Below are 25,142 nucleotides of genomic sequence, written 5' to 3'. Positions count from 1 at the left end.
TGAGATAGGGTGGAGATTCGTAATTCGCCAGAATAATTAGAAAAAAATTATCACTTATTCCAACGGTAAAAGAAAACATCGTGATGTAACCATTCCTGAGAGTTCTTTAGAACAGTTCTTGAAGGTACGCAATGTCCCTAACCCGCACTTGGTCAGCGTGGTGGACTCAAGGCTTACAACCATATCTAATTACGGGAGGAGACCCTACCAAAAGTCATTGTTATTGTGTGTTGCCTCGGGTTCAAACCGTAGTTTATTTGCGTGGGAAGTGTTAAGTAACACCACTCGGCTATAATTATTATAGCTTAACAATTGGGTACTTGACTATCAGTCAAATCAGCTACTCTTTATGAAATGTCAAAAATAAAAAATATAGTATAGAAATACGGCAAAGTGACGTCACTGTTTCGTATTTTCGTTGGTATCAAATGAGTGTCTAGTAAAATGTTTCCGTCTGTAATAATTACAATTTTAACATTATATTTAAAAGAAAAATACAGTCTGAGCATTTTAGATGAACCTTTTACGAGTACAAGTTTAATAATTTTTCGTTAACATAGTCATTTCTCAATTATTGAGGCGGTACTTTATCAAAAATATAATTAAATTTCAAAATTGCTGTGTTAATTAGAACATAGGAATATTATAATTAGTGATTGTGTTAATTTCACGCTTGCTATAATAATGAGCAATTATTGATTTGTAATGTATATAATACATGTCCATTTGTTGATAATTTTCATAATTTTGTGGTAAATAGTTTCAAATATACAAAAGCCATGTTCTCCGCAATTCTATGTGAGTATATTCATTAACTATATTTAATTAAACGATTATTGTATCAACGATATTGTAAATCTTTTGGCGATTGAAAAGAGTGGCCGTGAGTTTCTTGCTAGCTCTTATTATGAGGCTCTATCCACCTAATATCTTCGTAGGTGTGATAATTTTTCTAAATTCGTGTCTTAAGTCCGATTAAGACACGAATTTAAGGTAGTGAAATGCATAGTTTGGAAGAAAGGCTAGGCTCAAAAAAACTCAAACACGTTATTATTTATTTCCAATCATAAACTGTACCAATCTAAGTATGTTTCACACTTATCCCTTAATTTTTGAATACATTTATTGAGGGTATGCAAAGTCCCCAACTCGCAATTGGCCAGCGTGGTGGAGTCAATGCTTAACCCTTTCTTCCACATCTGGGAGTAGACCCTTGTCCTGCAGTGGGACAGTAATTGGTTAAAAAAAACCTTTTCTTATAAGACCCGTTACATTATAGTATTTCGTACAAATCGCGAAAGTTTAAAATCATTATCTGTTTCAGTTATATGCATAATCTCGACTGTTACGTGTACAGAACGCGAGGACAGTTATGATGAGCAAAAGGTCGAAGAGGAAGTGCCTCCAGCCATATCGAACGAGGTACCAATAGCTCGTCAGTACTCAAAGTCGCGACTCTCCAGAAAAGAGAGTATTGCATTAGTGAACAAGTTAGAACAATTGCTAGAATCTGACATGAAGAAATACGAAAGGTCTGAGAAAGATGAGAAGGGGGACAAGAACCATATACATACTGTCAATGTATATGGAACTTGGATCCAACAATTGCTAGGACGCCTACAATACAGTACGCTCGGCATTGCCAAATTGAGCAAGAAGCAAGGGAAGCAATTGAAAGCAATTGATAGTATCGTCGATATCATTTCTCGCGATACATCAAAAAATAAGATACATGTAATTGCTACTGCTATGAAGTTATTTTATAAGTCAATGGTGGATTCGGCTGACAAAATTAAAAATACAATTGGCAAAGATGAATAATAGAAATTGGTGTTTTAAATTTATCTGTGTAAAGTAAGTTGCTTGTTTCACTGATCCCCGGCTTCTGAGGTACATTTAGCGGTAGTTTATCTATTAAATAGCGTTTAAACTTATATAAAAAACGCTATTGAATAGATAAACTACCGCTAAATGTACTGAGAAATTAATTATTAATAGCGACTTACACATACGCGATGGCTGTCATCGCGCATGAAACAAAAATCGCGCGTGAAAAAGCATTTTGTTTTTGACAATCATAATAACCAGTATTTGATCTAACTAATTAAACGGTTTGATTTTTGATTCACGAATAAAACATTTGAAATTACATGATGGAGTTTTTTTTTCGCCTTTACGAATTTAAGATTACAAAATTAAATTATGATACGTAAGCTAGCCTAACCCCTACCACTTTCGAGACATCTTAGCCCAGCAATGGGACAGTAAAATAATCTATACTAATATTATAGAGCTGAAGAGTTTGTTTGTTTGTATGTTAGAACGCGGTAATCTCAGGAACTACTGGTTCAGATTGATAAATTATTTTTGTGTTGAATAGACCATTTATTGAGGAAGGCTTTTGGCTATATAACATCACGCTGTGTCCAATAGGAGCAGAGTACCAGTAAAAAATGTTACAAAAACGTGGAAAATTATGACCCACTCTCTCTTATGTGACCCAAGCGAAGTTTCACGGGTCAACTAGTAAAAAATAAAAGTTATCCATTAATATCCCACTGCTGGGCAAGTGCGGGTTGGGACAGTAATGGAATAGAACAGAGATAAGGCTAACCTAACCCTCATTTCAATATATAGACTAAGAAAACTACAATCGAAACATCTTCAATATTTTATATTTTTTTGCTAGGAAGACCAACAGCACATAATTTAATCTTATAAATAAAAATTACAGGTCTTCACCACTAGTTACAAGATAATTTAGTTAGAAGTAAACATCATATACAGGTGTGGCGTAAATAATGGATAATCCTTTACCAGCGGATGGGCGACTTCCCGACTGATCTAAATATTAAAATTTATCTCTGGCATAAGTATCATATAAATTAAAAAATAAATAAATGAATTTAACCCATTAATGTCCCACTGCTGGGCAAGGGTCTCCTCCCGTAATTAGGGAGGGGTAAGGCCTTGAGTCCACCACGCTGGCCAAGTGCGGGTTGGGGACTTTGCATGCCCTCAATAAATGTTTTAAACAAATTTTTAGGCATGCAAGGTTGCCTCACGATGTTTTCCTTCACCGTTGGAGCATGTGATAATTATTTCTAATACACACATAACTTCGAAAAGTCATTGGTGTGTTGCCTCGGGTTCGAATCTGCGACCACTTGCGTGGGAGGTGTCAACTTATACCACTCGGCTATAGTTTTTGAAATTTCGGCCATTTTGTGTGTTTTTTAAGAAAGCGGTTTACGCTCGTACTGGCCGAAATATGTGCCAGTTGGAGCACTGGGAACTTGAGTAAAGCAGTAGGATACACATACGGCGGACTGCGGAGATAATATGTGTGACGAAATAATCATTATTGTTAATCATTCACTTTAATTAACGTATTTACTCAAACTAAATCTTAATTGCTTGACTTGTTTAATTAATTTTTAATAACAGTTAATTAAGTTTGAGTATAAATGAAGTACACGTAAGGTTTCTGTGGAAGTCTACAAGAGAGACTTTTGCCCAGCAGTGGGACACGACGCACGACACAACAACAAACAAGCTTTCTCAAACACACAATACTACACTCGTATCAGACATGTGCAGTATTTTAATAAGTAAGTCATTTAACTAATTAACTAATTCTTTGTATTCAAGTTCGACTCCTGTTTCCGTCAAATTAGTAGCCACTATGTAATACATTGCTGCTTTGACGCAACATGATAATCATCATAATCTAATGGCTGCCACACACAAGCCGCGCAGAGCTGTCGATACCCAAAATTACCGCTCGAATTCTAGGAACAAATGACGGCAGCAAGCCACGTAACACGCGGGCACAACCAGCAGCCATGTTGCTGGCATACCTATTATGTAGGAGCCCTAAGGGAGAAAACCATGTACAGCATAGTGGCTTTCAAATACTTAGATGTTAATTTAAATCGTTCAATCGCGAACGACACATCCCTTCTCATGATGCACGTTTGTGTCGTGGTGCTAATAAGGTGACATTTTGTATTGAATTTGAATGTTCTGTAACAATGATTAAATGTTCAAACCTTTATTTCAGTTCTTGAGTGTTTCTTGTTCGTGACATATGCTATAGTTTCAAGTCACCAATACGAAATCAGAAATGGCGTCACCGATGTCGAACCAAAAGACGTACAACGGACGGAATTTCGTAAAAAAAACTATGTTCCGGAACACAACCGATTCAGGGAATCGGAATGGTCGAACATTCTTCGTGGCAACCCAAAGAAGATATCGAAAAAGCTATCATCCTTGTTGAGACAGAATATGAAAATAGAGAAACAATCGAAAGACAAACTGCACGCCCAGATAAATAATGTTCATATTTACGGTACGTGGGTGTCACAGCTGTTAAGAGGGGTAGTAAAACCTAGACCTAATGTTAGGATACCTCCAAAAAGAGCGAACAGACTGACAGAAATAGATGACATGGTACACACACTGGAGACTAAATCTACAGACGTAGGGCAAGTAGCCAGAGCAGTCAAGTTACTCGTGTGGGCAGTGGCTGGCATAGTTGGCCCTTATGTTGTAGAAAAGGTGGTAAAAATAGCGAAAGATAAAATAAGTAAAGGCTAGATTTATAAATAAACTAGCGGACCCGACAGACGTTGTCCTGTCTACACGTCTTTAATTTGAAAATTTTAATCTAAACCATTCTCAGATCCCCTTGAACACACACAAAAAATTTAATCAAAATCGGTGCAGTCGTTTAAGAGAAGTTCAGTGACATACACACTTACAGAAGAATTATATATATAAAGATAATTCGTTTATAGAAGCACCGCTTAGTAGAGACCCTTGGTAAGCCTTTATTTAGATTAAAACTAATATTTCTGGGTATTTCCAAAATAATTTGTTGTATTTAATGGACCACTGTCAGTTGCATAAGCCTATGAGTCGCAGATGTTCTAAATTCTGCCTATTTTATACATTCTTCACCTGCAAATCTTATACAAAGGGACTTTATTAAGTGGTTGGTCTATAGTTCTATATATCATATATTTACTTTATATCATCATACTAGTAGACCCAATTTAAAAGAACTCGCATTTAAACTTTCGTCCTATGAGTTTCAAATCCCCAAGAAATAAATTTCTAAAAATCTATACTTATAATAAATCTGTAGAGAGGCCAATTCTGTACATTGAATATATTTAAAAAAAACCAATGGGGGATGTTTAGTAACGGATACTGATACCGAATCTGCAATTTATAATTTTCTTTTCTGTCTGTCTGTCTGTCCTCCGTCTGTATGTTACGCTGCCACGTAAAAACTACCGGATAGAATGCACTGAAATTTGGTATCTGCATAGAATAAGTAGTGGAGCAACTTATAGGATACTTTATATCTCATAAAAATTCTTAGTTTTCTAGAAAATTGCAAATATGTAGTAAAAATCGTACACAGGTAACATAAAAATATAAGCGATAATTTTGGCTTAATTCATAAGCGTCGCTGTGGCGTATTGGTTTATAGATCCGTTTTAATTATTAATCATTTTGGTGAGGGATCGAACCTCATCGGAGACAGTACTTTTTGTGACTGTTTTACGTTTTAAAGTACTTTTTGAATATTTTGTATGGATTTTGTTAAGATTTTTGTGGAAATTGATATAAATTTTATTTTTTTGGTGCATTATTTTATTTGGGATCAAACCTCATCTGATACAATGACTTTTTGTGACTATTTTACGATTCAAAATACGTTTTTAGCATTTTTTATACATTTTGGGTAGAGTTTTGTATAATTTTAATATTAATTTTATTTCACAGTACATTATTTCATATGAATCTGAGTTTACATAATTATAGGTACACATAATAGATGGCGTTGCAATCCATTTTATTTCAAAGTGCATTATTTCATATGAACCTGAGTTTACACATACACATCATAGATGGCGTTGCAATCCATTTTACAACATGCACCAAACTTATTTGTTTTTGTTTTAAAAAAAATAATGTCAATCAAAATTTTTATGCATTATGTATCATATGACGGGATGACAGGTAAAATTAAATTATCTACAATATCTTATGAATATAAAATGGTCGCGGCGCTCGCGCCGGCCGTATCATCGTAGATACCTACATGATTTCGCGGGTAAAGAACTTTAGCGCGGTTCGATACGCGTACGCTATATAGCAGGTAGGTACGCGGGCGCCGACAGGAACATGAGAGAAGACGGGTACGGAGTGTACGGACAGAAGGATAGGTCAAAGCGAAAAAGTTGTTAAAGCATTTGCATGTAGGTAGGTATATTATTTTGAAAGTATCTAGGTCTAAGTCAGCTGCAACGAATGCAACAGCACGACATTCACGCGAGCGGAGCCGCACGGGTCAGCTAGTAGTTAATAAATTATTAATTAACTGTAATTTAAGACCTACTTAGCAAACTACAACCTCCAAAAACGAAAAACTTACTTAACTTTTAGTGTGAATTTTCCACCAGTTTGGCAGGTAGGGCCAATGAGAAGAACTGGTAAGAAACTCTTGGCCACTCTTTCGCCAAATGGTTTTAACAATATTTCTATTTAGTATAAATATTTGATTATGTAAGGCGCTGCTATCAACACTACCTACTATAAAACAGCGATAATTATAAATATAACAGAAATGAACCTCATGTTTTATTTCAAAAAAACATTTATCTTTTGATATAAAAAGAAGCTCGCCTAGTTGCGCTCACCGGTCGGTAAACGATCTATAGGTTAAGCAAACCATGGTGCGGTCATTCCATGGATGGGTGACCGCATAGTAGTCTTTGAACTGGGCTTCTCCGAGCTTCGGAGGACACGTAAAAAGTCGGTCCCGGTTTTTGTGAATTAAGATAACAGTCGTTATGCCACGTCAACGACCTTCGGGCTTGAACAACTTTGACATTAGGTTGACCACTAACCATACGATAATAAAAAGAATCAAGATTTGTTATTAGTATTCTGTACGTTGCTCCAATACCTATTCTATAATCGTAACAAATTTCAGTGCAATCCATTTAGCAGTTTTTACGTGATGCGGGAACATACAGACAGAAATGCATACAGACAAAATTATGGATAGCAGATTCGGTATCAGTATTCCTCCAATACTATTTCTTCAAATATATTAAATATACAGCATTGGTATCGTGTTATAAGACAGGTAACTGTGTTGTGGAGGTCAGAAAGGCAGTCGCTCCATGTAAAATACTGATATTCAGCTGCATCCGGTGAGACTGGAAGCTGACTCCAACATAGTTTGGAAGAAAGGTTATCTAATGATGTCTGGATGTAGGTATTCTTAATAGTATACCAGTAGTTTTGTAACGAGCTTGGAAAATTGCAATGGCCTTACATGGAACCAACATTAAAACGATGAAACGTGGGTGTCTTTTCTAAATATCTTCAGACACCTTCGATTATAGTCAAAGTCAAATATTCTTTATTTCATAAACTTTAACAAGTATTTGAAATCGTCAAAACATTTTTTTATCTACCACCGTTTCGGAAAAGCTGTTGCTCGTGAGAAGAAACGGCAAGAAACTCACGGCTTGCTCTTTTTAAATGTCCATATTTCCGTAAGTGGTCCATAACTGGCGTAATGATATGAGTATGGGAAACGGAATGTAAGATGAGTGTGAAAGGGACGGAAGTATGGAAAGGCAGGGATGGAGAGAGAGGAATATTCAAAAAGATGGCGGTTCCTTTGAAAAGAATTCTGTAACGAATAAATGGTATCAAAAGTAATTTTCTATGTTTCATTCTCAGCCACTATTGTATATAACTGCACGTTAGACGCAGTGGTTAACGCGGTCACCTCGCTGCAATAACCGTAGCGCCCGTGTGGTGGGTTCCAAACCTACCCGTGACAAATATTAGGTCGGGAAAAAAGTCTTTTCGCATTATAGTATGTATGAACTTGTAATAAAATCTTTTCTCTACACAAAAAAGCTCCATATTTGGGTACCTCACGAGCTCACTGAAAGAAACCTAATGAACCGTGTACTCATTTGTGATCCTTGAAGCCAAAGAGATTTTATTACAAGTTCATACATACTACAATGCGAAAAGACTTTTTCCCCGACCTAATATTTGTGTGATGAGCACGAGTATTTCCTCTGAGCCTGCTAATGTATCTATATAAGTATGTATTTAGAAGTTTATAAGTATGTTTATCATTTATTTGGAAACCGTGGTACAACCTCTGCTTAGTTTGGAATCAAATAACCGTGTGTGAGTTGTCCAATGATATTTATATATGTACTGTACGTAGAATATTTCTTGATCAGGGAATGCCTGGGTACTTGAGTAAAACAGTAGGACACACATACCACGGAGATAATATGTGTGACAAATTAATCATTATTGTTAATCATTCACTTTAATTAACATATTTACTCAAACTAAACTCTTAATTGCTTGTCTTGTTTAATTATTTTTCAATAACAGTTAATTAAGTTTGAGTATAAATGAAGTACACGTAAGGTTTCTGTGGAAGTCTACGGGAGAGGCATTTGCCCAGCAGTGGGACACGACGCACGACACAACGACAAACAATCTTTCTCAAACACACAATACTACACTCGTGTCAGACATGTCCAGTATTTTAATAAGTAAGTCATTTAACTAATTAACTAATTCTTTGTGTTCAAGTTCGGCTCCTGGTTGTGCCATTGTTCAGTCAATAGAAATATCTTCAAACATTTATATGAGGAGCTTAAAAATACGTAGGTTTGTCTACATTGATGATATGCTCACGTTTGTGTCGTGGTGCTAATAAAGTGACATTTTGTATTGAAGTCGAATGTTCCGTAACAATGATTAAATGTTCAAACCTTTATTTCAGTTCTTGAGTGTTTCTTGTTCGTGACATATGCTATAGTTTCAAGTCACCAATACGAAAACAGAAATGGCGTCACCGATGTCGAACCAAAAGACGTACAACGGACGGAATTTCGTAAATATTTCGTAGATATTCCGGATCGGGACTGGAAATGGTCGAACATTCTTCGTCGCAACCCAAAGAAGATTTCGAAAAAGCTATCATCGTTATTGAGACAGAATAATAGAATAGAGAAAAAATCGAAAGACAAACTGCACACTCAGATAAATAATGTTCATATTTACGGTACGTGGATACAGCAGCTGTCGAAAAGTGTAGGAAAATTGAAGCCTGTTAAATTGCCTGCGATACAAGTGAAGAGACTGACAAAAATAGATGACATAGTTCATACACTGGAGACTAAATCTACTGACGTAGATCAGGTAGCCAGAGGAGTGAAGTTGTTTGTCGGCGTAGTCGGTAGAATAGTTGGTTCAATTGTTCTGGACAAGGTACTAGAAAAAGTAACTGGCTAGAGGCTCTAGCCATTTCAAACGTGCGAATTAATTCATCTATACTTGATATTATAAAGCTGAAGAGTTTGTTTGATTGTTTGTTTGTTTGTTTGAACGCGATAATCTCAGGAACTGCTGGTCCGATTTGAAAAATTGTTTCAGTGTTAGATAGCCCATTTATCGAGGAAGGCTATAGGCTATCATCACACTACGACCAATAGGAGCAGAGTACCAGTAAAAAATGTTACAGAAACGGGGAAAAATTTGACCCATTCTCTCTTACGTGACGCAAGCGAAGTTCATCTTAGGTGTCAGCATTTGACCTAAATTATTAATGATTTGATTTTGATTTTAATGTATGAATAAGGTAAAAAAACCGGTCAAGTTCGATTCAGACTCGCGCACGTAGGGTTCCGTACCAAAAAATAGGAAAACATCACGTTTATATAGGGAATAAAATATCCTGTTATTTTAAAAGGACTCTGTTTTATTTTTAGTGTTTGCCTATCTATATTAACAAAAATTGTGCATAATTTTTGAATAACTTAATTAAACTGGATAATCCTTTTTAATATGTTTGTAACTGTCGGGACAACATTTGTATCGATGGCATCAAAATTCCTATATGAATGAAGTAATGTGTTTCGTGGTTCACGAAAGCAGTCAGTACCGTAGTTGTCAACATTTGGTCCGCCATTTTGCAAACAATTCATTCCCTGTTTAGATTGCGTTCGAACACATATTGTTTCGTCTTCGTATTACTTGGTTTTTTGTATTAATATTTAAATAAAAATGTTTTGAACCGCTGAAGCTTTGTTTCCTTTCTTTATTTCGTCTGGTTGGCTTTACTATACTGCTTTTTATGTATTTGGAAATGGAGGTGCTGGTCTAAACCGCATCAGAGTTTTAATCGCTCCTTTCATAAGTTCTATATTATTCGGTTCAGCTTCAATACTCCTGATAATATCCTCAATTTTATCTCTATTACTCTTAGCGTCCGTTAAAACTGTACGGTTTTTTACCTTCAATCTCCATTCTAGAAATTTCGCCCATCTTCTATATATAGCTCCATTGGTTGAACGAACTTTGCTAGACTTTTTCTCTTCCTTTTTTAATAGATTTCTTAGTCTTTGCAACTTATATCTGCCTTTGGAATTTGATGCTGCAATAAAATATAAATTTTGTTGTCTGCGTTTGGGAGTAAAGTCGGCCATATTGGTTTCAAAATGGCCGTCGTTTGAATTTGTTTGCTCAGTGACGTTGCGTCGCGATTTCTGATGGTTAGATTGTAATATTGTTTTGATAATGGGTATATGATCTGTCTTTTCATCATGCTTTATGTAGTCGGGCGCATGTTCACTCGCTACCGAATATGACAGCAAAATGCAACAAATAGCTGAAACAGAGAACAGAGTCGTGCTCACCGGTCTGTAAACAATCTGCAGGTTAAGCAACCGCTAGCGCGGTCATTCTATAGATGGATGACCGCATAGTGGTATTTAATAAAATAATAAATAAATATGATTGGACAACTCACACACGGTCATTTGATTCCAAACTAAGCAGAGCTTGTACTATGGTAACCAAATAACTGATAAACATACTTATATACTTCTAAATACATACTTATATAGATACATTAACATCCAGGCTCAGAACAAATACTCGTGCTCATCACATAAAGATTTGTCCCGGGTGGGATTCGAACCCACCACACGCGGCGCTCCGGTTGTTGCGGCGAGGTGACCGCTTAAACCACTGCGCCAAACGTGCAGTCTGTCCGTCGTGCATTTGTGCTGAGCGTCTCCGTGCTTCGGAGGGCACGTAAAAAGTCGGTCCCGGCTGTTGGCAATCAAGATAACAGTCGTTCAGCCATGTCAATGCCTTTCGGGCGGCTTGAACAACTTTGACACTAGGTTGATCACTAACCATACGAGAGATAGAGATAGATAGATAGTATGTGCAAGTTTTATTTATTTATTTTAAACTTCATATACATAGGTGTATAAAGGCGGACTAAATGCCAAAGGCATTTCTACCAGTCTACCTTGGGATGATGCAGAGATTGAGAGACTACGAATTCACTGCTCACTTATACTTAAATCTATGCATAGCAACACAATCAAGCCTTTTTCTCATGAGGTAGGCAAAGACTAAAGAACGCCACTTGCAACAATCTGCTCAGAAGATTCTTTAAAATCCAATTCCCGGCTGTAATTTGCCAAGATCTTTGACACTCGTTAACAGTAGTCAGGAGCTTGAAAGTCTGACAACCAGTCTTACTTAGTATCGTGTTATAACCCAGGTAACTGGGTTGTGTAGGTCAGATAGACAGTAGTTCAGGTAAAATACTGGTATTCACATCCAATGAGACTGGAAGCCGACTCCAACATAGTTGGAAGAAAGGCTAGGATGATTGAGGCAAATTTTCCACATAAAAAAATGGTAAATTATGATTTCTACTCACGAATCGTTCTGAAGAGCATTATGTCGACAACTAAGTAATATTTGTATTAATATTAGTCACGTAAAATATATGATTGTAATCAAAGTAAATTAATTTATAATTGAACAAGTATAAAATAAATTAAATTGTTAATTATTTAATGTTAGTAACGGGCGCTCTGGGCTGCAGATTATAATACCAATTTGGCATTTCATGAAAATGCATTTCATTTCATAAAAATGCAGTTAAATTAATTTATTTATTTGAATGCTTGTACTTTCAAACATCGTGATGCAACCTTGCATGCCTGAGAGTTGTTTAGAACAGTTCTTGAAGATACGCAAAGTCTCAACCCGCACTTGGCCAGCGTGGAAGACTCAAGGCCTAACCCCTCCCTTATTACTGGAGGATTACTCTTCTTAATTAATTCTTTAATTCGCACCAGTAGCTCCTGAGATTAGCGCGTTCAAACAAACAAACTCTTCAGCTTTATAATATTAGTATAGATACACACTTAACTTAGTAGTCATTGGTGTGTTGGTCAGGTTCAAACCATCTATCATCGACGTGGGAGGTACCAACTTATACCATTCGGCTATCACTGCTCTTAAATAAATAAATGGCAAACATAATTTCTCATGGCTTAGCCTTTCTTCCAAACTATGTTGGAGTCGGCTTCCAGTCTCACCGGATGCAGCTGAGCACCAGTGTTTTACATGGAGCGACTGTCTATCTGACCTCCACAACCCAGTTACCTGGCATATAACACGATACCCTTCGGTAAGACTGGTTGGCAGACTTTCAAGCTTCTGACTACTGTTAACGACTGTCAAAACATAATTTCTAAAGCTATCTTAATAGGAAATAACCTCATTTAAATACGATCACTTTGAAGCACAATACGAGTACATAACATCACTCCTTTTTCCAATAGGGGTAGGCAGAGACCAAAGAACGCCACTTGGTACGATCCTTACAAACATCCCTTGCTTCATTCACATACATCCATGTTGTCATACAGGACCGCCGGTTACGAGTACTACGCACCTGACCTTTGATCGTGTTATATACTTAGGATATGTGTTATAATAATAAACGAACACAATGTAACTTAATTTTATTTATTAAACTAGTATATAGACAAGAAAACTACTGTTTCGCGTATCTCTTAATTTAATTACAATCTTTGAAATCGACAGCCGGGACCCACAATTTAACTTGCCTTGAGGAGCTCGAGAGGTATAAGATGGTCACCCATCCACAGAACCTCAGAGATAGACCCGCGCGGCTGTTGTTGACACAAGCTACCACAAGCTACCATTATTCATTTTTAAAATTATGCCTTGTATTTTGAGTGTACAACTAGTTTTTTCTGCACCAAGCCCCACACTACCTAGCTACTACACTACCAGGCGTGGCTTATATGTTTAAATGGAGGTGTTCACATATAGAACGACACGACTTACTGTCGTCTACGACATTTACAGTGACGACAGATTATCTTGACAGTGGGGACGGCTAGATACGACAGTCACTAAACGATATTTTTTTTGACGACAAACAATCGTTATAATGGGAACAACTAGAGACGACAGTCGTCCAACGATAAATTAATCGTTACGACATTGGGGAATCGCGACCTTACTGCATATATTGTCGTCTGCGCTGCACCTATATAGAACTAAACTATATTATTTATATCAATAGTCATAATAATAATAATTATAATTGTAGTTATAATTGTTATTTTCGTTCCATTCGAAATGACCTTTGGGTGTTTTTGTGGTCGGTTTTGGTGGTTTTGTTGTTGGTCTCGGTGGTTTTGTTGTTGGTCTCGGTGGTTTTGTTGGTCTTGGTCTGCGTTTGAATAAAAGGGCAATCTTTTTGCCTGCTGAGCTGAACAACTTGACAGCTCTAGCTACTTGCCCTACGTCTGTAGATTTAGTCTCCAGTGTGTGTACTATGTCATCTATTTCTGTCAGTCTCTTCCATCGTGGCGAAGGTATAGGAAAACGTTTTATATCTGCAATACTTTGCCACAACTGCTTTATCCACGCATTGTAAATCTGAATATTATTTAACTGAGTGTGCAGTCTGTCTTTTGATGTTTTTTCCATTTTAATGTTCTGTCTCAACAAGGATGACAGCTTTTTCGAAACCTTCTTTGGGTTGCCACGCAGAATGTTCGACCATTTCGAGCGTCGATTCGGAATATCTACGAAATATTTACGAAATTCCGTCTGTTGTACGTCTTTTGGTGCGACATCGGTGACGCCATTTCTGATTTCGTATTGGTGACTTGAAACTATAGCATATGTCACGAACAAGAAACACTCAAGAACTGAAATAAAGGTTTGAACATTTAATAATTGTTACAGAACATTCGACTTCAATACAAAATGTCACCTTATTAGCACCACGACGCAAACGTGAGCTTATCATCTATGTAGACATGGTTATATATTTTTAATGACATCTCATGAAGCACTCGTCTGATGTGGATGTTTAAATGTCTCCACACGGGAAGCATCAGCTATCAAATTAAAAAGAGCCACCGACTTTTTACTGCACGTTTGTCGCAGTGGTTAACGTGGTCACCTCGCCGCAATAACTATAGCGCCGCGTGTGGTGGGTCCGAATCCCACCCGGGACAAATATTTGTGTGATGACCACGAGTGTCTGAGTCTGGTTGTTAATTTATCTATATAAGTGTGTATTTAGAAGTATATAAGTATGTTTATCAGTTATTTGGTTACTATAGTACAAGCTCTGCTTAGTTTGGAATCAGATGACTGTGTGTGATTTCTCACAAAAAAAAATAACGAAATATTTATATTCAATAAATAGTTATGAGGTGAACAATGTACAAGTAATTTATTTGACATGGAGATGAAGACCCAGAATTATAGACTACTAAGTCTTTAAAAAAACGGTAAATTATAATTTCTACTCACGAATTGTTCTGAAGAGCATTATGTCGACAACTAAGTAATATTTGTATTAATATTACTCACGTAATTTATAATTAATTTATAATTGAACAAGTATAAAATAAATTAAATAGTTAATTATTTAATGTTACTAACTGTACTGTGGCTAGCAGATAATAATGACAAATTGCCATTTTTATAAATAATAGAACAAAAATTTTGGTGCAGAAGTCCGACTCGTATTTGCCAAGTTTTGATTATTTATTTTACTAGCTGACCCGCGCAACTTCGCTTGCGTCACATAAGAGAGAATGGGTGAAAATTTTCCCCGTTTTTGTAACACTTTTTACTGGTACTCTGCTCCTATTGATCGTAGCGTAATGATATATAGCCTATAGCCCTCCTCGATAAATGAGCTATCTAACACTGAAATAATTTTTCAAATCGGACCAGTAGTTCCTGAGATTAGCGCGTTCAAACAAACAAACAATCAAACAATCAAACAATCAAACAATCAAACAATCAAACAATCAAACAATCAAACAATCAAACAATCAAACAAACAAACTCTTCAGCTTTATAATATTAGTATAGATAATATTAGTATAGATATGCAACCTTTGCATGTCTGAGAGTTCTTTAGGACAGTTCTTGAAGGTATGCTAAGTCCCCAACACGCGTATTTGCCAGCGTGTTGGACTCAAAGCCTAACCCCTCTTTCGTTCCGGGAGGAAACTTTTGCCCAGCAGTGGGACATTAATGGGTTAAATTTATTTCATATACGTGCCTTGATCTTTAGGTATAACAGGCGTCATGCTATGTACATACATAATCTAGCGGATCGCTACATACAGCGACAACTAACGCGACGAGCGCACAACAACCAACTCGCATAGTGACTGACGTCACAAGTCCTGAATCGCGCTATCAAAGTTTGCACTGCAATTCGATATATATACAAGTTCCCGACTAGAACAGTCGGGCAGCCTAGGCCCACCAGGTACGATCACCTCGCCTGGTCGGAGGATCCTCCCTTTGTGTTGGAGGAACATGATCACCTCGCTTCTCCATAATAATACGTGTTTATATGACTGTATGTAAACTCTTTTCCAGTCTTACCGAGGGGTATCGTGTTATAACCCAGGTAGCTGACTTGAGGAGGTCAGATAGGCAGTCGCTCCATGGTACTGGTATTTGAAATATTTGGGAGCGCTCGTGCGCGGAGGTGCTTGCGTGAAGGCAGAACGAGCGCACTTCACAGAACTCTCGTCACTTCGCATCGAGCCTTGCAGGCGCCAATAACAAGGTAACCAAATTGATAAGTTTTTATTACGTTTTTAAGAAAAAATATAACATAGATTAAAAATCATTTTAATTGACAATATTACTGATTCTGCACATACTAGTTTCGGCTTTAGTGTTCAAGAAAAATAATGTTGTATAGAACTAAACTATATTATTTATCAATAGTCATCATCATCGTCATCGTCGATATCGATGTCAAAGTTGCTGTCTTTCCCGCTCCCCTTCCCTGAACCTTTACCAGAGCCTTTACCGGAACCTTTACCAGAACCTTTACCAGAGCCTTTACCAGAACCTTTACTAGAACCTTTACTAGAGCCTTTACCAGAACCTTTAATCCAACTTGGTATGCGTTTGATTAAATTGCCAATTGTTTTTCCTATTCCACTGAACAACTTGACTGCTCTAGCTACTTGCCCTACGTCTGTAGATTTAGTCTCCAGTGTGTGAACTATGTCATCTATTGCTGTCAGTCTCTTCTGTTGTGGCAGAGGTATACGAGGAAAAGGTTTTATATGTTTAATATTTTTCCATAGCTCCTTTGTCCACGCATTGTAAAGCTGAATATTATTTAACTGAGTGTGCAGTTTGTCTTTCGCTGTTTTTTCTATTTTAATGTTCTGTCTCAACAAGGATGATAGTTTTTTCGAAACCTTCTTTGGGTTGCCGCGAAGAATGTTCGACCATCTCGAGCGCCGATTCGGAATATCTACGAAATATTTACGAAACTCCGTCCGTTGTACGTCTTTTGGTTCGACATCGGTGACGCCATTTCTGATCTCGTATTGGTGACTTGAAACTATAGCATATGTCACGAACAAGAAACACTCAAGAACTGAAATAAAGGTTTGAACATTTAATCATTGTTACAGAACATTCGACTTCAATACAAAATGTCACCTTATTAGCACCACGACACAAACGTGAGCATAGCATCAATGTAGACATGGTTCAAGCTCTGCGCTTAGTTTGGAATCAGATTAGTGTGTGAGTTGTCACAAAAAAACTAAAGAAATATATATCGCACGCTTAATAAGAGACTGGCCTAACTCAAAAAACTTTGTAGGAAACCGTTTAAAAAGGTTTTCGAAATCATAGTAATAATTGTGAAAACGCATGAGAGTGAAAGAGACCGATATAGTAGTAACTCGGTCTAGGAATGAGATATCGTAAAGAAACCGAGATAGAAAGATAGATGGTGTTGAATCGAGTTCCTTGGTTTGCTTGAGTCATTTTGGACTTACACCGTAATCGGTCAGATTATTATTGAACGTGCGATATCTATACTAATATTATAAAGCTGAAGAATTTGTGTGTTAGTTTGAACGCGCTAATCTCAGGATCTACTGGTCCGATTTGAAAAATTCATTCAGTGTTAAATAGTTCATTTATTGAGGATAGCCTATAGCTATATATCATCACGCTACGGCCAATAGGAGCAGAGTAACGGTAAAAATGTTACGAAAACGGGGAAAATGATGACCCATTCTCTCTTAGGTGACGCAAACGAAGTTGCGCGGGTCAGCTAGTATTCAATAAACGACAAAGTTATGAGGTAAATAATATAAAATAAATAAATAAGGAATGGATATGAAGACCCGGGATTAAAGACTATTCTTTAAAAAAATGGTTAATTATAATTTCTACTCACGAATCGTTCTGAAGAGCATTATGTCGACAACTAAGTAATATTTGTATTAATATTACTCACGTTAAATATATGATTATAATCAAAGCTAATTAATTTATAATTGAACAAGTATAAAATAAATTAAATCGTTAATTATTTAATGTTATTAACTGGTACTACGAGGCGCCCGTAACCAGTTGCGCTCACCGGTCGGTAAACGATCTGTGGGTTAAGCAAACCTTGGCGCGGTCATTGCGTAGATGGATGACCGCATAGTGGTATTTGAGCTGGGCGTCCCCGTGCTTCGGACGGCATGTAAAACGTCGGTCCCGGTTGTTGACAATTTAGATAACAGTCGTTAAGCCACGTCAAAGGCCTTTCGGGTGGCTTAAACAACTTTGACACTAGGTTGACCACTAACCATACGACAAGAAGAAGAAAACTTAAATCGCGGCTAAATACTTGCCTTCTTAGTCATAAAAATATATGAAGTTATGAAAGGCTTATAAAGTGTTTTGTTTCTTTCACTCCTTAGCGAAATGAAAGAGTGAAAACATATTTTAGTAGTTGTTTAACTAAAATAGGTTTATAGTGTATTTATAAATAAGAGGTGAAGTATTCACAAAGTTAACCTTAGCCGGAGTTTTTACCTGTGTATTGTACACACGACACTATAGCAAGACCTGCTTAGTTGACAGGTTTCAAAGAAACTGGCCGCCGTGGCCGAACTTCGACCAGGAGGACATTAATTCCTGGTCTCTGAGGTACATTTAGCGATAGTTTATCTATTCTACCTGTCATGTTTATAGCAGCTTAAACGCTATTGAATAAACTACCGCTAAATTGTTACTCAGAAACCGGGGGTAAGAAATTCAACGGATGATACATACACCGATTCTAATATTATAAAGCTGAAGAGCTTGTTTGTTTGTTTGAACGCGCTAATCTCAGGAACTACTGGTCCGATTAAAAAAATATATCAGTGTTAGATAGCCCATTTATCGAGGAAGGCTATAGGCTAAATATCATCACGCTACGACCAACAGGAGCAGAGTAACAGTGAAAATGCTACAAAAACGAGGAAAATTATGACCCATTCTCTCTTATCTGACGCTAGCGAAGTTGCGCGGGTCAGCTATATATCATAAAATCACGCCTTCCAATAGGGGTAGGTAGAGATCAGAGAATGCCACTTGGAACAATCCTTACAAACTTCCCTTGCTTCATTCACATACATGCATGTTGTCATACAGGACCGCCGGTTACGAGTACTGCGCACCTGACCTTTGCTTGTGTTATATACTTAGGATATCTATACTATAATATAATAAAGCTGAAGAGTTTGTTTGTTTGTTTGTTTGAACGCGCTAATCTCAGGAACTACTGATCCGATTTGAAAAAATCTTTCAGTGTTAGATAGACCATTTATCGAGGAAGGTTATAGGCTATATATCATCACGCTACGACCAAAAGGAGCAGAGTACCAGTAAAAAATGTTACAAAAACGGGGAAAATTTTGACCCAATCTCTCTTACGTGACGCAAGCGAAGTTGCGCGGGTCAGCTAGTGTGTTATAATAATAAACGAACACAATGTAATTTAATTTTATTTATTAAGCAAGTATATCCATGTTTATAAAAGAAAGTCGTGTTAGTTACACTATTTATAGCTGAAGAACGGCTGAACTTATTTGGCTAAAAATTGGTGGAGAGATAACTTAGAACCAGGAGATGATCACAGGACTGGAAGCCGACAACATAGCTTGGAAGCCTTTCTTCCAAATTATGTTGTCGGCTTCCAGTCTCACCGGAAGCAGCTGAATATCAGTATTTTACATGGAGCGACTGTTTGTTTGTCGTATGGTTAGTGGTCAACCTAGTGTCAAAGTTGTTCAAGCCGCCCAAGAGGCCTTGTGCGACTGTCTATCCGACCTCCACAACCCAATTTATGGGTGTATAACACGACATTCTTCGGTAAGACTGGTTGTCAGACTTTCAAGCTTCTCTCATTCATCCACAGACCGACCTCGGCATGCCAAGAGCTACCATGACCGATGATACATTTTATAAATTGTCTTTTTTCTACACCAGTCCCCACACTACCTATAAAGCTACTCCACTGCGTGGCGCCTATATAAAGAACTAAACTATATTATTTATCAATAGTCATCATAATAATTATCGTTGTAATTAGCATTATAATTATAGTTATTGTTATTATTATTGTTAATATTTTGATGAATATCCACGTTGATATCGAGTTCAAAGCTGTCTTTATCTTTCCCTTTCCCGCTCCCCTTCCCTGAACCCTTACCAGAACCTTTCCCAGAACCTTTACCAGAGCCTTTACCAGAACCTTTACCACAGCTTTTACAAGAACCTTTAGAGCCTTTAGAGCCTTTAGAGCCTTTAGAGCCTTTAGAGCCTTTAATCCAACCTGGTATGCGTTTGATGAAATCGCCAACTTTTTTTCCTATTCCACTGAACAACTTGACTGCTCTAGCTACTTGCCCTACGTCTGTAGATTTAGTCTCCAGTGTGTGTACTATGTCATCTATTTCTGTCAGTCTCCTCAGTCGTGGATCAGGTATACGAAAACGTTTCATATTTACAATACTTTGCCATAGCTGCTTTATCCACGCATTGTAAATCTGAATATTATTTAACTGAGTGTGCAGTCTGTCTTTTGATGTTTTTTCCATTTTAATGTTCTGTCTCAACAAGGATGATAGCTTTTTCGAAACCTTCTTTGGGTTGCCACGAAGAATGTTCGACCATTTCGAGCGCCGATTCGGAATATCTACGAAATATTTACGAAATTCCGTCTGTTGTACGTCTTTTGGTTCGACATCGGTGACGCCATTTCTGATTTCGTATTGGTGACTTGAAACTATAGCATATGTCACGAACAAGAAACACTCAAGAACTGAAATAAAGGTTTGAACATTTAATCATTGTTACAGAACATTCGACTTCAATACAAAATATCATCTTATTAGCACCACGACACAAACGTGAGCATCATGAGAAGGGATGTGTCGTTCGCGATTGAACGATTCAAATTAACAACTAAGTATTTGAAAGCCCCTATGCTGTACATGGTTTTCTCCCTCAGGGCTCCTACATATAGGGCCGGCGGCATGGCCGCCGGCTGTGTCCGCGTGTTAGGGCGCGTTCCCACTATGTCGTAACGATTATTGTTTGACGACTGTCGTCTCTAGCTGTTCCCATTATAACGATTGTTTGTCGTCAAATAATTTTATCGTTTAGTGACTGTCATATCAAGCCGTCCTCACTGTCACGATAATCTATCGTCACTGCAAAAAATATCGTAGACGACAGTAGGTCGTGTCGTTCTATATATGAACACCTCTATTTAAACATATAAGCCACGACACTTTAAACTACACGATTATCTGTCGTCACGACATAGTGGACGCGCCCGTGGCTTGCTGCCGTCATTTGTTCCTAGAACTCGAGCGGTAATTTTGGGTATCGACAGCTCTGCACGGCTTGTGTGTGGCAGCCATTAGATTATAATGATTATCACGTTGCGTCAAAGCAGCAATGTATTACATAGTGGCTACTAATTTGACGGAAACAGGAGTCGATCTTGAACACAAAGAATTAGTTAATTAGTTAAATGACTTACTTATTAAAATACTGGACATGTCTGATACGAGTGTAGTATTGTGTGTTTGAGAGAGCTTGTTTGTTGTTGTGTCGTGCGCCGTGTCCCACTGCTGGGCAAATGCCTCTCCCGTAGACTTCAACACAAACCTTACGTGTACTTCATTTATACTCAAACTTAATTAACTCTTATTGAAAAATAATGAAACAAGTCAAGCAATTAAGAGTTTAGTTTGAGTAAATATGTTAATTAAAGTGAATGTTTAACAATAATGATTAATTTGTCACACATATTGTCTCCGCGATATGTATGTCTCACTGCTTTGCTCAAGTTCCTAAGTTCAATTCCCTGGTCGGGTAATGTCATAACACAACATAGCCCGAGACTTGCTGATCACCGTTGTGGCGCAGTGGTTTTGGGGGTCGCCACGCCACTACCAATACTTCGGGAAATCGTGGGTTCGATTCTCACACGGGACAATTATTTGTGCGATCCATAAATAATTGTTTCGGATCTGGTTGTACTTTGTAAAAGACCCCGCGATACAAGAGTCTTTCTTGAAATTATGTTGGAGTCGGCTTCCAGTCTCACCAGATGCAGCTGAATACACCAGTATTTTACATGCAGCGACTGTCTATCTGACCTCCACAACCCAGTTACCTGTGTTAACACAGTTACACGATACATCTCGGTAAGATTTTCAAGCCTCTGACTACTGGCAACGACTGTCAAAGATCATTAAAAATGACAGCCGGGACCCACAATTTAACGTGCCTTCCTAAACACGGAAGAACTATACATGTTTTAAAATGACCACCCATCCACAGAACCACCTCGGCAAACGTAGCTTAACCTCGGAGATCTATCCATGCGGCTATTGTTACTCTATTTCACTAGTAAGATAAACTTTTTCCTTAACTTATTTGAGTTGTAAAATATAATGCTGTTTTTAACATTTTGTGATAACTTGATTTAAAGGTTATTTTGCGGTTGGCCAGCCTTGCAGGATTGTGTAAACTAAATATCTCATCATTTGTATACTGACACTAGTATTTGCCCGCGAATTCGTCCGGTATAACTCAAAGGTGACTGACATACCCTCGGTTTCTGAGGTACATTTAGCGGTAGTTTATCTATTCAATAGCGGTAAAACTCATATAAAAAAACGCTATTGAATAGATAAACTACCGCTGAATGTACTCAGAAACCGGGGGATAGTGATCTATCAACGCACAGCCCAAACCACTGGATGGATCGAGCTGAAAGGAGATCATCCATTTTGAGCCTTTTATTAAAGTGCCAGCCAACAAAAAAAATAGCATATATTGATAGAGCGATCCTACAGGTTTTGTGTAGTACTAACTATTGCTTGAAGAAAGGCCTAAAAATGTATGGAGCCTGTATGATCTCCTTTTGCATGCAGTTAGATGTTATGACGTAGGTATCCGCTAAGAATTTGATCAATTCTACACCCAAGGGGATAAAATAGGGGATGAAGGTTTGTATGAAAATTCTATCCTTAACAAACCACGTGGACAAAGTGGCGGGCAAAAGTTAGTGTAACGTTAAACATGACTAGTAGGCTTTCGTACTTTGAGAGGAAGCACTGCTCTGTTTGAGTCGCTCATAGCCAGTTGCGCTCACCGGTCGGTAAACGATCTGTGGGTTAAGCAACCCTTGGCGCGGTCAATCTATAGATGGGTAACCGCGTATTGGTATTTGAACTGAACGTCTCCGTGCTTCGGAGCACACGTAAATAAATCCCGGTTGTTGTCTACTAAGATAACAGTCGTTAAGCCACGTCAAAGGCTTTTCCAGCTTGAACAACTTTGACACTAGGTTGACCACTAACCATACGACAGAATAGAATAGAATAGCTGCTCTCTCGACTCCATATTGTAAGGACCTTGACAGTAGTTCAGAGATTAATATAATCGCATTATTAGTAATACAGCAACGGATAGCGTGGGCTTGAAACCACGCCATATCTCTACTAGCTGACCCGCGCAACTTCGCTGACGTCACATAAGAGAGGATGAGTCATCATTTTCCCCGTTTTTGTAACGTTTTACACTAGTACTCTGCTCCTATTGGTCGTAGCGTGATGATTTATAGCCTATAGCCTTCCTCAATAGATAGGCTATTCAACAGTAAATGCAGTATGCAAAGTCCCCAACCCGCAATTGGCGTGGTGGACTCAAGGCTTAACCCGTCCCTCTTTCCGAGAGGAGACCCTTGCCCAGCAGTGGGACCTTAATGGAGTCTTTTTTATATACTGTCGTAGATTCTCAGTAAAATACTCCGGGGAAGAACATAAATACAAGTCATTATCGTTTTACGTTACCTAGAAAATTCCTAGGCCGATGTTGATAGGGTTTTTAGCTAACTTCAAAACCAAAAGTCGTTGTTCACAATTCACAAATAACGAGTTTTGGCAAGGTTTGCACTTAGTTACTGTAATAAATGTATACTAGCTAATCCGCGCGAGTTCGCTGGCGTCACATAAGAGAGTATAGGTCATAATTTTTCCCGTTTTTGGAACTGTTACTGGAACTCTGCTTCTATTAGTCGTAGCGTGATGACATATAGCCTATAGCTTGCTCAATGAATAGACTATCCAACAAAAAAATAATTCTTTAATTCGCACTAGTAGTTCCCGAGATTAGCGCGTTCAAACAAACAAACAAACTCTTCAGTTTTATAATATTAGAAGTATAGATTAGCTGACCCGGCAAACGTTGTTTTGACAAACTGACCATTTAGGGGTATCAAATAAATGTTGGCCGCTCTCAGACCTACTCAATATGCTTACAAAATTTCATGAGAATCGGTCATGCCGTTTCGGAGGAGTAAAGTCATTCGTGTGTTGCCTCGGGTACGAACCCTCGACCACTTGTGTGGGAGGTGCATACTTAAACGACTCGGCTATCATTATTTTTTTCTTATAAGTATACTTGAATCGTTTTTTCATTACGTTTTTACATGTCACTTTTGACATTGAATCTGTTAAAATTGACATAAAAACAGTCGTTTGTATGACGAGATGAAACCGGTTTGATGAATTACGTATATCAGTGCGTTTTTTGTTACTGATTCTCAGTAGTAGTCACGGATTTCAGAAATATGCTTTGGATATACAAACAATTATTTTTTTTACCCATTACTGTCACACTTTGGCGACTGAAAAGAGTGGCCGTGAGTTTCTTGCTTGCTCTTCTCATAAGGCCCCCCTTTCCTAGCTAGTGGTAGATTCAGTAATTGTAACGACTATCATAAGTGTCAATATTTGATTTAAATGAATAAATGATTTGATTTGGATTCACTGCAGGGTAAGGGTCTCCTCCCAAACAAGAGGGAGGAGTTTGGCCTCAAGTCCGCTACGCTGCCCAAGTGCGGGTTGGGGACTTTGCATGCCCTCAATAAATGTATTAAACAAATTTTTAGGCATGCAAGGTTTCCTCACGATGTTTTCCTTCACCGTTTGAGCATGTGATAATTATTTCTAACCCACACATAACTTCGAAAAGTCATTAGTGTGTTGCCTCGGGTTCGACCTGCAACCTGCGTAGGAGGTGCCAATTTAAACCACTCGGTTATTTATTTCATAACTATAATCTAAATGCACCCGTTTCTTTACAAAGTTGTCGAACTATAAATTCGCTTCCCCTTTCAGGAAATATTTCGTATTACGTTCACTCTATTAAGTTGTCTCAAAATTTAATTCACATTACCTTGATATAAATCTATATAAATAAAAATAAATAAGTATATCTATATAGTTAAAAATAAAATAGTATCACCGAAATGTACCCACATAACTTTTGAACAACTAAATTGGATATATTTTTTTAATATGTTTGAA

The 25,142-nt window shown here is 37.7% G+C and overlaps 3 protein-coding genes and 2 long non-coding RNA genes across 5 annotated transcripts in view; 3 read left to right on the top strand and 2 right to left on the bottom strand.

Annotated features, from left to right (window-relative positions):
• LOC142985234 (transferrin-like) overlaps positions 1-25,142 on the bottom strand; it is a 44,835-nt gene that overhangs the window by 19,086 nt on the left and 607 nt on the right. The gene's annotated exons all lie outside the window — the stretch shown is intronic.
• Positions 730-2,151, top strand: LOC142985202 (uncharacterized). The gene is made up of 2 exons (XM_076133234.1): positions 730-798; positions 1,325-2,151. Exons 1-2 carry the CDS (start codon positions 780-782, stop codon positions 1,819-1,821), a joined length of 516 nt encoding a protein of 171 aa, XP_075989349.1. The 5' UTR covers positions 730-779; the 3' UTR covers positions 1,822-2,151.
• LOC142985165 (uncharacterized) lies at positions 3,342-5,662 on the top strand. Its single transcript, XR_012960188.1, has 2 exons — positions 3,342-3,611; positions 4,064-5,662. It is a non-coding gene; the product is annotated as an uncharacterized LOC142985165 (long non-coding RNA).
• Positions 8,487-9,439, top strand: LOC142985152 (uncharacterized). Its single transcript, XR_012960186.1, has 2 exons — positions 8,487-8,618; positions 8,852-9,439. It is a non-coding gene; the product is annotated as an uncharacterized LOC142985152 (long non-coding RNA).
• Positions 16,029-17,725, bottom strand: LOC142985196 (uncharacterized). Its single transcript, XM_076133227.1, has 2 exons — positions 17,672-17,725; positions 16,029-16,855 (listed from the first exon to the last, which is right to left on the bottom strand). The coding sequence occupies exons 1-2, from the start codon at positions 17,688-17,690 to the stop codon at positions 16,182-16,184; spliced, it is 693 nt and encodes a 230-aa protein (XP_075989342.1). The 5' UTR covers positions 17,691-17,725; the 3' UTR covers positions 16,029-16,181.

This window comes from Anticarsia gemmatalis, chromosome 29 (assembly GCF_050436995.1).
Source record: "Anticarsia gemmatalis isolate Benzon Research Colony breed Stoneville strain chromosome 29, ilAntGemm2 primary, whole genome shotgun sequence".
Classification (NCBI taxonomy): Eukaryota; Metazoa; Arthropoda; class Insecta; order Lepidoptera; family Erebidae; genus Anticarsia; species Anticarsia gemmatalis.
The sequence above is the reverse complement of the archived record's forward strand: the minus strand, read 5'-3'. Positions and strand labels throughout refer to the sequence as shown.